We start from the raw sequence: 13089 nt of genomic DNA, 5'->3' as shown, positions 1-13089 counted from the left end.
TATTTTCTTATGCACGAGAATTTAATCTAAGCTTTTTGGTGATTGATTTTCCCAAACAATAATGTAGTTGCCATACTTTAAGGTTTTTTAAGGTCATGTTTGATGTAATAACATACACTGTGTACATCTAGGAACAAAAACTGGAAAATATATCAGCTTATATTTCTAAGCTGTGTGACATGTTCTTTAAAGGTACAATTAGAGTTCATGAGATCGAAAACCCACTGTAGACCTACATACTGTCTCTTTTCTCACCCAAACTTTTCATACAGAAGAGTGTAGATGCATAAACAGTCAAGTACTGTGTTGTACATGTTGTTTGGTGTTAAAAAGCTCTACGATTAGTCTTTATTTGTGACCAACATCTCTGCCCCGCATGGGCTGTTAGCCTCACTAGTGATTAAAAAAAAAAAATATATATATATATATATATTGACATAGATTAAACAAAATTAATTTTGTTTTAATTCCAGTGTTGACAAACATTTATCAATTAACAAATAATTTATCTTCAGTATGTTATTTGCTTCACACCAAAGTGATTTAATACCTTTTTTGATATGTGGAAATCCAAGCACCTTTTCTTTGTATAATGGACAGATGTATTTCCTTGACTTCTGTGAACATATTGCTATAGTGGACTTAGGAAGAAGGCTTGTGTACACATGCCATCTCTTCCCAACCTAGATCTTCACAAATCAGGTGATGGGGTGAGTTAATACTCTTTTTTTTTTTTTTTTTTTTTTTTGTCTTGTCTCTGATTCTCTGCAATTTTATCACTCTTACCATTATAATAATATTAAACATCTCTCAAATAACTAAAAATTGCTTGTGTGAAAGCCTAGAAAATGTGTGCTGATTTTTCTTTGTCAGTGTGAAGTGTTTGAAGCTACTGGTCAACTGTCAAGTGCAGAAGATGAGGTGCGCATTGCCGCATGTGGGTTGGTGTGCGAGTGGGCACAGAAAGTGCTGAGTCGGCAGTTTGACAGCGTTGACGATCTGGCTCGGTTTCTTTTGAACAGCCACTACATTGGAACTAAGTCTGTGGCTGCTCTTACTGTGATGACCGGTTCCCCCTCAGGTACAGTAAACTTGTAACAGCCCAGCACTTCACTCTATGTACATACACTTGGAAATGTCTCCACCTTGTGGCTAGCAAACACAAGACAAACCTAAAAATAAGTGCATATGATTCTTGGAAATTTTTATTTAATTAATTTTTTAATGTCGTCATAATTCTACAACTGGTTCTCTTTTTTTCACAGGAGCAAAGATGTCCATTCAGTCGTCTGCATTCGCTCCCACAGCCGATGCACACTCATTCCAGCCTCAGGTTAAAACCCTGGTCTCACCCTCAGTAGATGCCAAACAGCAGCTACAAAGGAAGATACAGAAGAAGCAGCAGGAACAGAAACTACATTCTCCACTTCCTGGTGAAGCTCAGGCCAGGAGGGTAGATGGGGGCATAACTCCCGGGGCAGGGACAGGCATACCTTGTGGAAGTCCTGCTCTTCTTTCGCCTCAACCTATTGGGATTGTGGTTGCAGCTGTTTCCAGCCCCATCACGGTAAACTACGATTTTTACACAAAATTACAAAAAATATCAAAAAAATTCACATTTGAATTTATTTTATAGTAGTTTTATAAATAAATATAGCTGCAAGCAGCAATTATCGGGGGCCAAGCAGAATAAGATGACAAGACATGACTGCAAGTGTCAGACCAACTGCAACAATTAGCAATTAAAGACATTTAAAGAGGATATTAGGCGAAATGGCTGAAAAATCATAAAAATAGTCATTAAAAATATGATTTAAAATGATTAATATGATCACTTTCGACCAATAGGTGGCGCAGTTACAAAACTGATGTGATGTGGTCAGAGTGAAGTAACAATGACACATGCACAGTTTAGTGTCAATATGTCAAGGCATTGCAGAGATAAAGCCTGAATAATGCTTTTGGCATCATGCCTCAACTTTGCTGCTGCGGTATACGAAAACGGTTAGGTCTATCGACATGAAATCCATAACTTTTAGTCAGCACAGTCTGGAGATGATACGATTCGATTTTGGTGGAAATCAGACAAACAGTCTAGGAGGAGTTCGAAAAAGTATGCATTGAATGAAAATCAAGATAGCGGACAGGAAGTTAGGCCATATAAGGAAAACTTGGTATCTAAATTATCGGCGTGACCCAAGGAATATATTAAGAACAGTGTCATTACGATAGGCAGATTTATTAAAAAGTTATTAGATGACCCATACCAAGTTTCGTAACAATCCGTTCATGCGTTCATAAAATTCAGCATTTTAGCACAAAATTCAAAATGGCCGACAGCCAAAATGGCCGATATGGTAAAATTAGATATCAGTCGACTCGGCATGTTGCCCTGAATCTTACAAGACCAATTTTATGATTTTTGGACAAACTGTTCAGAAGTTATAAGCAAAAATAGCAATTTTTCATGTCTCCGGACCAGTAGGTGGCGCTGCGCCGAAACGCAACATATAGCCTCAGGTCATGCTTGTGATGACATGTACCAAGTTTGGTCTGAATCCGATAACGGAGATACAGACTTATGTCTGTTTTCGCAAGCGCTACGTAAAATTTATTTGCGCTGTATTCAAGAACGGGAACAGATACAATAGGTGCCTCCGCACCTTTGGTGCTTGGCCCCTAATTAAATATTAACACCTTCTGTATTTATCTAATATTTATTTAACTAATGTTTCTCTTTTTTTCCTTTTTTGTATTTCATGCAGGTTCAGAGGAGTAAGCAGTTAATGTCTCCTAGCCCTCTCCCCATGGCAGCTGCAGACAGCAAAGTTCTTCCTGTAAACTTTCAAGTGGTTACCCAGTCAGTGCAGCCTGTTAAGCAGTGCCCCAAGACACCTCATAACATCCCAGCTAGTCCGGTAAGTGACCGGTCAGCCCGACAACGGTATGCCCAAATCCTGCCCAAACCATCTGCCTCAAGTGGCATCACCCTGCGCTCGCCAACCCTGCTCATCACCAACAGCCCCATCAAGACGGTAATGTCAACTCCGCACGTCAGTTCGGTCAATGTTGTCAAAATGACAACCATATCTCTGGGCTCCAATGGCAATGGTACCAACACACCAGCAGATACCCCTACCAGCATCAAAGTCAGACCTTCATCTGCTGGAGTTGCCAGCCTCAGTGATGATCCACAGCCAGTTACGCGTGTTCGCAGTGGGTCTATAGCTGCAATGTCATCTGTTTTGGCAAGATCCGGACGTTCAACCACAATGCCTGTCATCAACACTAAAACAAATATCGAAGCCATAATTGGAGGTGGTCAAGAGCAGGGTGGCACTAGTAGGCTGGCAACCACTTCAGACTCCGTTGGTTGTGTACAACGGTCAGGAATTCTTAAACCCAGAGCGACTAGCGTACCTACTCCTCTTGACAAGGGCTCTCTGGGATTGTACATAGGGACCAAATGCAATGGGAGGACACTCCTTAGTGCCAATACTCTGGCTGCTGGCAGTAATAATTCATTTAACACTAATGAAAGCACTTTGTACCAGAACACAAGCAGCACTCAGTCAATCAGCAGTAATGCAGTTGTGACGTCACCCAAAGATGTTGTGTTGGCATCCAAGAGCCCTCACAAGAGACCTGGCTTATGCACTGATTTGAGCCCAACACCTGTTAAAAAAGCCCACATCTCTGTACTATCAGCCAGTGGATCCGATGAACAGAAGTCTGAAATAATGATGAAGCAATTTCCAAGATCATGTACTCCAATCAGGCCAGAAAGTGCACCCACAGCCATAGGCAAAGCTACTGCAGCTCCGGTCAGGAATACTGGTTTCCAGACAATTCGCAGGCCACAAAGCACCTCCCAAGGAAGATGGGAAGGAGCTTCATCAGTTGTGGATTATAGAGTTCCTGTCCCCTCTACATCAAGTCAGGATACATCAGTAGGGAACACCATGTTTCAGACTGTTAGCAGGCCGCGAAGTATCTCCCAAGGGAGATGGGAAGGATCTTCAACAGGAATTGAAGGTAGAGCTGAGGTCACCCGTACTGTTAGTGCTCCAGGTCAAGCATTGCTACAACAAGTAACAAAAAACTCACAGAATTTGCTTATAGATCAATCCGACAGATCCTCAGTATATGAACTGAAGAGTGTGTTTTGGGATAGTGAGCCACAAGATGGCACTCAACAACATCAAGAAGTCTATGGTCCGCAAATGGTGTCTGAGCCAAAGCAAATGTCCAACCCAGTGATGGAGCATCTTCCTGCGATTGCTCAACCCTCTCCTGCCAACCAACAGGCTCAGATGATTGACTATGGAACTCAGGCCAACGTTGGCTACTACCCCTTTAATGATGATGACATGACCCAGGATAGCATCGTCGAGGAACTTGTACAAATGGAAGAGCAGATGAAAATTAACAATAGCATACAAAGTTTCAGCAACTGTGTGGATATTTCACTGCAAGGCCAGCATCAAACCATGCAGACTACCTTAATGTCTACCTTCCAGACTAACACCCTGTACTACAGCTCTGCTCATAGCAGCAGGACCCCAATCCAAACACCCACTCCGACACCTACTCCCACTTCGGAGATAATGGGAAACGGCCAGGGATTGATGCACGAAAGCCCCTGTTTGCGCCTAGTTCCCACCACTCCGGTCGACAGTGCTCTTGGAAGTAGTCGACAAACTCCTATTGGCACGCCACACTCCAACTGCAGCAGTAGTGTCCCACCCAGCCCAGTGGAATGCAGGAACCCTTTTGCATTTACTCCAATTAACTCCAGCATCACTGGATACCACGACGGAAGTACGGTCTCCTCGAGCCCTGTCAAGCCCATGCAAAGACCAATGGCAACGCATCCAGATAAGACTAAACTGGAGTGGATGAATAGTGGGTACAATAACAGTGGTGGGAACTCTAACAATTGCATTAGCATTCTGCCCAGCTACCAAGACCTGGTAGATGACCACTTTCGAAAGCCTCACGCCTTTGCCATCCCGGGCCAGACCTGTCAACCGCAAAGCAGACATCATGACACTCATATCAGCCGTTTGACACCCATTTCGCCTGTCCAGCAGCAAGTGGCAAGCATGGCTAGCCTCAACAAGAAAGAGGGTTTTGCTGTCCCAGCACCCCTTGACAACAAAGCCAGCACCACCTCAGGGTCTGGAACATTTCGTTGCCGCAGCGTTAGCCCGGCAGTCAGGCAGCGCAACTTGAGTGGGACTCAAGCTCCCAATGTTCCCCACTCTGTGGTCTCTCCTTTCAACTCACCTGTAACACCTGAAGTGCTAAACATCTTTTCTAACTTTGACCCTGATGTAAGTGTCAGCAGCATGGCACAGAGGAGTCAGTCCGTTCCAGTGACCGTGATGATGCAGTCTGAGGTTCTACCCATGCAATCAGGCCAGCAGATTAATACCAAAAATATCACCAATGTCCTCATCAGCAAAATGGATGTCGATGGAGATGACTCTGTACGTGGCCTCGGAATCAACAACATGCCGTCCAATTACAGTGCCCGCATGAATCTCACCCAGATTCTGGAGACCACCACAGTGCCCAGCTTCCCTGGTAGTGCCAGCCACCAAGCTCTGATCTCACCTTGTTCATCAGCCTTTGAGTCCCAAAAGCCTGGTTACCTCATGAAAAATGCCAGGGAGGAGCCGACGAGTTTCTCTGTAGACGAAAGCCAAGCACAATCAGCCTCAGGGGAGCACCAGCCGTCACAACAGCAACAGCACTTAGGCAGACGGCAGCTCCTTGGGCAGGAACAGCAGAGTCAGGTCATGCTGTTGCCTCTACAGCAAAACCTCCAACAACATCAGCACCAGCAACCATTGGATTTAGACCGAACTGTTAAAGATCTTTTAAATGAGGAAAGCTTGAATGCTAGCTCACAGCTTGTGGGTCAAGGATCAAAGCTCAGTGCTGGGGGTTCAGAGTTTCCCAGCGATATGCGACTAACCTCTGAGCTCACCGGTGGCATAAATGACTTAAATACATTGGACACAAACCTTCTTTTTGACCCTTGTCAACAGCCCGGACAATATGAAGACTCAACACTGGAGGAACTGAAGAATGACCCACTTTTTCAACAGATTTGCAGCGAGACTGTGAATTCTGCTGGCTTTGACTGGTTGGAGAGTAAAGACCAGGCAACAGTGGAAATGTTGGGTTAATTTGTGCTTTTGTGTTGTTTTTATATTTGTATAGGTTTCTATGTATGCATTTTTGAAATCTCATTGATGTATGTATTCACCTCATTGTTGTGCACCACCTACTATAGTAAGCCCCTGGACATCGTGATACAGGTCCATATTGAAGTGCCAGGCTGAACAGAAATTATTGCGCTTTCAAAATTGTTGGGTTTTTGTCTCAATGGTTAGTGCAACACAGTCTAACCGGGGAGTGCTGTCACATTTTGCCTCCTCTTTCCCACCAGTTTTGTAAAGAAAACCCACGTCAGAGCTTTACATAAGGAGTCATCAGAAAGCTTTTTTTATGCCTCAACGCTGTTTCATGCATTAATTTACGCAACTTTTTTATAATCCTTTGAACATTTTGCAGTCAAAGGGCATTGTATTGAAAATTGGAAAATAAGAATTTCCTTTTAGCCCTTTATCTTAAAGAAAGATATTTGTATTTTGAGGTTAACACCAGCTGTATGGGGTACTTTACCTCATCTAATTAGCTTTTTTTCACTCTGTTAAGAAAATCGGTGCTTCCATTTGCAGTAAACCATAATAAGTGACAACTTTGAACATATTACTGTAACATCTGTATTGTCTTCAGTAAACAACAAAGAATAAGGGAAGATCGTATCAGCTTTGTTATGCTTAATATTGAAATATTTCAACTTATACCAGCAGCAGCTGTTCAAAAAGTAATAACTTGCTGGCTCACATTACAAATTCTATTTGTGTGCAATAAGATAAGTGATATTTGCAGCTTCATTCTTATTGCCACTGTCAATTGGGATGTATGCAGATTGCAGCACAATTGTTGTTGTTTTTTATTTTTTATTATTGTTTTTTTGGGGGGTTTTTTACGTTAGATGGCTGGTGATTTATGTTCAAAGTGAATAAATGAGTGCACTTTTGCTATTTAATGTTATACAGGTATATGCTAATATTTAATTAAATTGAAATCTATGAGAGAATTTTTTTTTTTTTTGGCAATATGCTGTCCTGAGCTGCATCTCAGGTTTCCCCCAATCTCTAGATTTAAAGAGATCATTCAGATTTTATCCCACAGAACAGGGTGGAATTTATTTTTAAAAATGTATACACAATCATCACATAATAATGGCACTGGTTATTGCACTAGCTGGCACCTTTATATTGCATTTGCAATTTGAATATGGCTGAGAAAGGGTCACATTTTAAATGGAAGAATTAGAAGGAAAAATGGGGAGGGTTAATAGTAACTGGTGAAACAAAAATGCCAAAGTGGATTATAGTTGTGGGAAAAAAAAATTATAGGACAGTTGTCAAAACTATCTCAAATGTTTGTTTTATTGTCAACTATGCATTAATGAGGCTAAGAAAAAGTTGATTAGCCACATTTTGACTTCATATGAATTTCCCCCCAATTGATGCTTGTCATTTAGCAGTTTGCATAAATGATATTCATTGACGTATATATGCTCTCATGCACATGCCTCGTTTTGGCATTTTCAATGACTGTTTTCTACTTGAGCGATTCATTCAGGAACTTATTTATAACATGCACTATTAAAGAGCCTTTACCCCTTAATCAAAATATCATACCAGCTGTAAAAACCCAGATCACATTATTAATAAAAAAACTCAGTGCTAATTTCAAAGCTGGAATGAAGACATTTAATTCAAATGGCCATTACTGTACCATGCTGTACTGACGCACTTGATTAGTAGACTGCTTTCAGAATATCAGAGCATACACTTTGTATCTGAGTGTGGTAGTTATTAAAGTCCATTTTAGCCTTACTTCCATACCAAAGACAAGTTTTGAAGTTACTGAGAAAAATGTTGAAGTAATTCTACCTTTTTAGTATCACCACTTTCAAATTTAATTATTACCCCAGTTTTTAAGGTGCATGTTTTAAAATGAATTTGTGGAAATATCACCCAGGTTGAAATGGGGCCAAGATTGTGGGGTTGAAAAGGGAATTTGTTTTGTGAATACATAGTGGCATTTGCATAAGACCACTGTATCACTTGAATTGTATTTACTGATCATGTCAGACTTTGTACTTCTGGTATTTGTAGCAGGACGATTCTTATGGGATGAAAAAGTGGACTATTGAACTTCTGTTTGTGACGCACTGTAAATAAGCTCCATTTATAAAAGGGAAAAAAATGACAATGTATTACCAGTTTGACTAACATTCATATTGACAATATGACCATGATGATAGTCATCAATGGTCCTTGACAGTTTTTTGTTTTGTTTTTAATTGTTACAATTAATAGTTTACACAACTAGACATCTCTTGTATAGATATAGATGTGTGAGTTTTAATTTCCAAGCATTGTTTTCTATTTATTATTAATTGGTTTCCAGTTTTTTTTTATTGCATTTTGCTTCTTTTTTGCTTTTTTTTGGCAGAAGAGTGCTTTTGTGTGGGAATATAGCATGGATTTTAAAATATGTATTGTGGTTTTATATTACAAGATTGCATATCTTTTTCTCTCTTTTTTTTTTGATAAACAGGGATCTAGCAGTTAACACTGGAAATGTAAAAACTGGAAATTCGCAAAGTTCTAGTGGTTCCTTTTATTGCACTAATTTCTTCAATGAGCTTCTTTGAGAATTTCAGTGCATTACATGAAGCGTCAGTAGACTGTTTTGAAGAACTACTTTTTGGAAAAAGATTCAAGTAAAAAAAGAGTCCTATGAGGATCTTGGTGAGAAGTACTTACATGTAAATAAGTGAAAACAATTAAAATGTTTAATTAAATAATTTGAACGTTTAATAATCGAACGTTCATTACATTATCAAAATCGTAAATATGCATTTGTTCAGAATCACTGTACATAAATGTCATGACTCTTTATAGTAATAAGTATTTCTGTTCAACAGAAGAAAGTTCACTCGTTGACTTGTTTTGAAATAACTCAGATGTCTAGTGTTAATTTTTATTTTTTATTTTTTTATTTTTTTTATTTTACGTCTCCATGTACTATTTCCTTCTGCTTAAAGTATGTATGTGAACATTTGTTTTTGAACAAGCACTACTATTTCTACTTTAATGAAGAGGCAGGCCAGAATTGTTACTGTATTATTCACTGACCTGGTAAAACTTACCGTTCCCCGTGTCTTTCTTTCTTACCTTTGCTATTCCCTATGTTGTTATTGTTTATGTACAGACTCTTTATGGTAGTTTGATCAATTTAAGACATTTCTGCAAGATTTTCTTCATTCTTTTGTATTATAAGTGCTGACTGATGTTGAGAATTTTTTTTTTTTAAGTGGTTTTAAAAACCAATAAACATTTTGTAAAGTATTGCAAATATTCTGTTTTGTCTGTAGATGAAGTTACTTATATCTAAAACTGTTCCAGGCAATCTGAAAGGCCTGGTTGGCTTGTGTAACAAAAAAAAAAAGATTCATTTAAATTATTCTATGTAAAGAATACCAACAGTTGTCCTGGTCATAGGTCAAAAACAAACAAACGTACAAGTCCTGACAGCCTTATTTGTATAACACAGCCAACCAGATCAAGCTGAATTTTGAGCATGGTGAATCAGATCAGTTAGGTCTTCACCAGCTTAACCAAGGTGGTCTATGAACCCTAACCAGGGGTGAGTTTCCCAAAAGCAACGTTACTTAATTATGGTCGCAAGTTATGGTCGTAGGCTATAGTTGACTGAGAAACGCAGCCCAGGTTGACCTTGGACATGTGAAACCTACACTGTAAGTCAAAAATTTCAAGTGACCGATAACATCTACATTTTCAATTAGTCTGACGTATTATTTCTCATTGAGCCAATGTTAACAGACTATTGCATCAAGAATTTCACTTGGGCCAATTGAAAAATGTAGATGTTATCGGTCACTTGAAATTTTTTATTTGGGAGGGTTAGAATTTTTTTACAGTGTATCCATTGAAATTCATGAGAATTATGTAACACATAGATACATGAATATACGGGGAAATAGTGTTTATAGAAGGGCTGTGTGTTTCAAAGGAAGTTATTGAGTTAAGGCTGGTGATGAGTCATTTGCTTTGCATGAAATTTGAACTCAACATACAAACAGACTCATCACAAATAGAACTTTATCTGACCAGCAGATGGAGCCAAAACACATTTTTTACAGTTCAGTACGCTATACCTGCTCACATTGAAAACTTTTGCCATAAATTAACATGTGAGGTTGTCAAGAAACATACCCTATAACGTCCTATGGAGTCTCATTTAAAAAAAGTTTTATTATTGCTTCTGTAATTGTGTGGAGTGACATCATACATGTGAGCTGCTGAGCTCATATATCAGTCCTTGTATTTTATTAAGAACTGCATACTACTAGTATACTACTCGTAATACTTTTACCATATCTTTCTATGACATAAAAGTAGAGTAGCCTACTAGAATGTGTTTCCGAACTCAGCATTGAAGTTCATTCGGCCTGTTTCCTGATGACGTCATTGCTCTGCTCTTTAATTTGACTACAGCCCGAGTTTCACTTCAGTGTTGACAGTGGCGCGTGGTGGGTCAGTCGCTTTTCTCCTTTATGACTTGTTATAACAAACAGAAATCTGCGGTGGAAAGCGAGTTGAACTTTTAGACTTTGTGACCACGGATGAACAATGGCTACAATAACGTGTCGAGTGCAATATCTGGAGGATTCAGACCCATTTGTGTGCACAAATTTCCCCGAGCCCCGCAGACCTCCGCATTATGACTTGAACGAGCATTTGCCGTTGAACGAACAGATCGCCGGTGTTCACAAACTGCTCGAATCGCCTTTGAAGGTCAGTGAACCTCATTTGCCTCATAAAGGGGTGCTGCTGCTTACCTGCGCCGAATGCCTGATAAGTGTCAGCGTGTAAAGTTGACTATTTTAGGCATTAAAGCTCCGTGTAACGCCAAACTAATGTAATGTGGCTAATGTTTGTATTCATAATCATTTGGAAAGGGCTCGGTTCATTATGTGAATGAATAGTCCATAGATCAACCTCCTGGAACTGTGTGAGAGTTTATGGTGTAATAGTGGGAGGAGGGTCGGAGTGCTCACATCTGAGTGCTTTTGAGGAAAAATGCTGTTCGTCAACATTTAGGTCAAACTAAATATGATTTTTGCTTTTAATTTACATGGAGGTTTGCTTCTTTTACTGTTACCATAATTTAAGATGTTTTCCTGGTATCCGGGTACGTTGCGCGCAAAATGTGAATTTTAAATACTAGGTTTTTGTTAATTGAAGTTAGTTATTTTTGTCACATAAGTTTATTAAACATATCTAATAATTATCATCAGCACAGCAAAAAACGTGGTATTTGTGCCTCTGATACTTGAAAAAATAAGAAAAAAGTCGTGGAACACCAAAGTGTTCTGTATTCATGCGTGGAATATGCCCATATTGTTTCAATGGTCATTAAATTGTCAATGTCCTCATTTACCTGCCTTTATTCATGGATACTGGATCAACGTTTTAATCATTGCTAGGAAAGTAGAACAGTGACAATGTGTATCGTTAAAGTAGTGTACAAAATAGATCCATGCTGATCCAATGCACATTAAACCACTTCACAGAAATCTGTGTTTCCAAGTGTGTTTGTATCAGGGGTGTTTCCTCCAAGGAGGCAAGGGAGGCAGTCTCTCCAAAAAAAAAAAAAAACCTCCTTTAGTCTCTCCTAAAAAAAAAAAAAAAAAAAACTGGATGAGGAAAGAATCAGTTGCCTATTACAAATAAAGCAATGCAAATATTACAGAATGTGACATTAAAAAGTGTAAAAGTCACTCGTTTTCTAAAGCAACACTGTCCAACAGCGACACCCGCAGGTAAAGTTACAACGGGACACCACATCCCTCTTGCCTCCCCTGAGCCCATTGAGTTTTAATTGGACATGATCGGTTATGATTGGTAAATCCCGCATCTTGTATTCGTGCTCATTCACAAATCGGTCTGAATGAAGATGATGATGGCATTAATGGGAAGACTTATTAAAAAAATAAGTAAACAATTCAGCCACTTAGATAGAAATGGCCAGAACACATGATGATTATATATTAGTGAATGTAAGTAAGCAACTCTTTGAGAGAGTCTCCAATGCTCGAGCTCTAGAAATGCCTGAAGCTGGAAAGTGAGTTGATGCTTGCGGAAAGGGTGGGATCTGTAAACAGAAGATAAGCTCAGCTCCTCAATCAACCCATTATTACAGCACAGCTTCAGATGTGACTCTGCATCAAACACTGCCATATGAGAACAATAACCTCTCTTTTGCAGTAGCTGACTGATAATGATGGCTGATTGTTGTGAATGAGTGCATTTTCATACGCTTATAATGTGAATGTGTTTCCAGGGTTACATGTTTGAGATTGGATTTTCACTTTTATTTTGTACTTGTGGTGTACTTTGTGTCTTGTCAGATCAAAACATGTGAAAAAGGACTCATCATCTTCCAGTTGCACATTCAAAAAGCATGAGTTTAATATGAAGCAGCCATCTGTTTGTGTTATGTGTCATGAAATCATGTTAGGCAGTGATGTTCATCTGTCTCTTTCTCAGTTAGAGGAGTGTGCACTTCAACTGGCTTCTAATGGAAACTATCTGGATCTGGATTCATCACTTGCTGAACAGAGAGATGATCTGGAGCAGCTCTATGAAGATGTGGAGTAAGAATGACTTTACATTTTGCCATCCAATCATCTTTCTCTCTTACTTTTTCTTTCTTACTTTGTTTCTCTCTTACTCTCTACTTTTCCTAGAGATGAAAACTTGCATATAAAAAAACAAAACAAACCTGAGACTTTACTTGCCTGACTGGCCTTCAACTTCAAAATAGAGACTTATGAAGCAGTCTTTTTTTCTACAAAAACATTTTCTCAATTTTTTTTAGATAAAAGGGAGCCTGTCATTCACTCTG

General features: G+C 39.3%; 2 protein-coding genes across 13 annotated transcripts in view; both read left to right on the top strand.

Annotated features, from left to right (window-relative positions):
* Window positions 1-9513, top strand: part of rfx7a (regulatory factor X7a) — a 30465-nt gene extending 20952 nt beyond the window's left edge. The window contains exons 6-9 of the mRNA XM_082161113.1: window positions 630-710; window positions 874-1081; window positions 1266-1567; window positions 2766-9513. Coding sequence (XP_082017239.1) covers window positions 630-710; window positions 874-1081; window positions 1266-1567; window positions 2766-6197 — 4023 coding nt within the window. The 3' untranslated portion in view covers window positions 6198-9513. The remainder of the gene's footprint in view (window positions 1-629; window positions 711-873; window positions 1082-1265; window positions 1568-2765) is intronic.
* A 1171-nt stretch (window positions 9514-10684) lies between these two features.
* Window positions 10685-13089, top strand: part of fhod1 (formin homology 2 domain containing 1) — a 48479-nt gene continuing 46074 nt past the window's right edge. For 8 of the 12 annotated variants that reach the window (XM_082161117.1, XM_082161116.1, XM_082161126.1 and 5 more), the window contains exons 1-2: window positions 10686-10976; window positions 12732-12838. In XM_082161117.1, coding sequence (XP_082017243.1) covers window positions 10812-10976; window positions 12732-12838 — 272 coding nt within the window. In that variant the 5' untranslated portion in view covers window positions 10686-10811. Of the gene's footprint in view, window positions 10977-12731; window positions 12839-13089 lie in introns of all 12 variants that reach the window. The other 4 variants (XM_082161119.1, XM_082161115.1, XM_082161122.1 and 1 more) reach the window with 1 other exon arrangement.

Source organism: Leuciscus leuciscus (genome assembly GCF_965113295.1).
Source record: "Leuciscus leuciscus genome assembly, chromosome: 2".
NCBI lineage: Eukaryota > Metazoa > Chordata > Actinopteri > Cypriniformes > Leuciscidae > Leuciscus > Leuciscus leuciscus.
The sequence above is the reverse complement of the archived record's forward strand: the minus strand, read 5'-3'. Positions and strand labels throughout refer to the sequence as shown.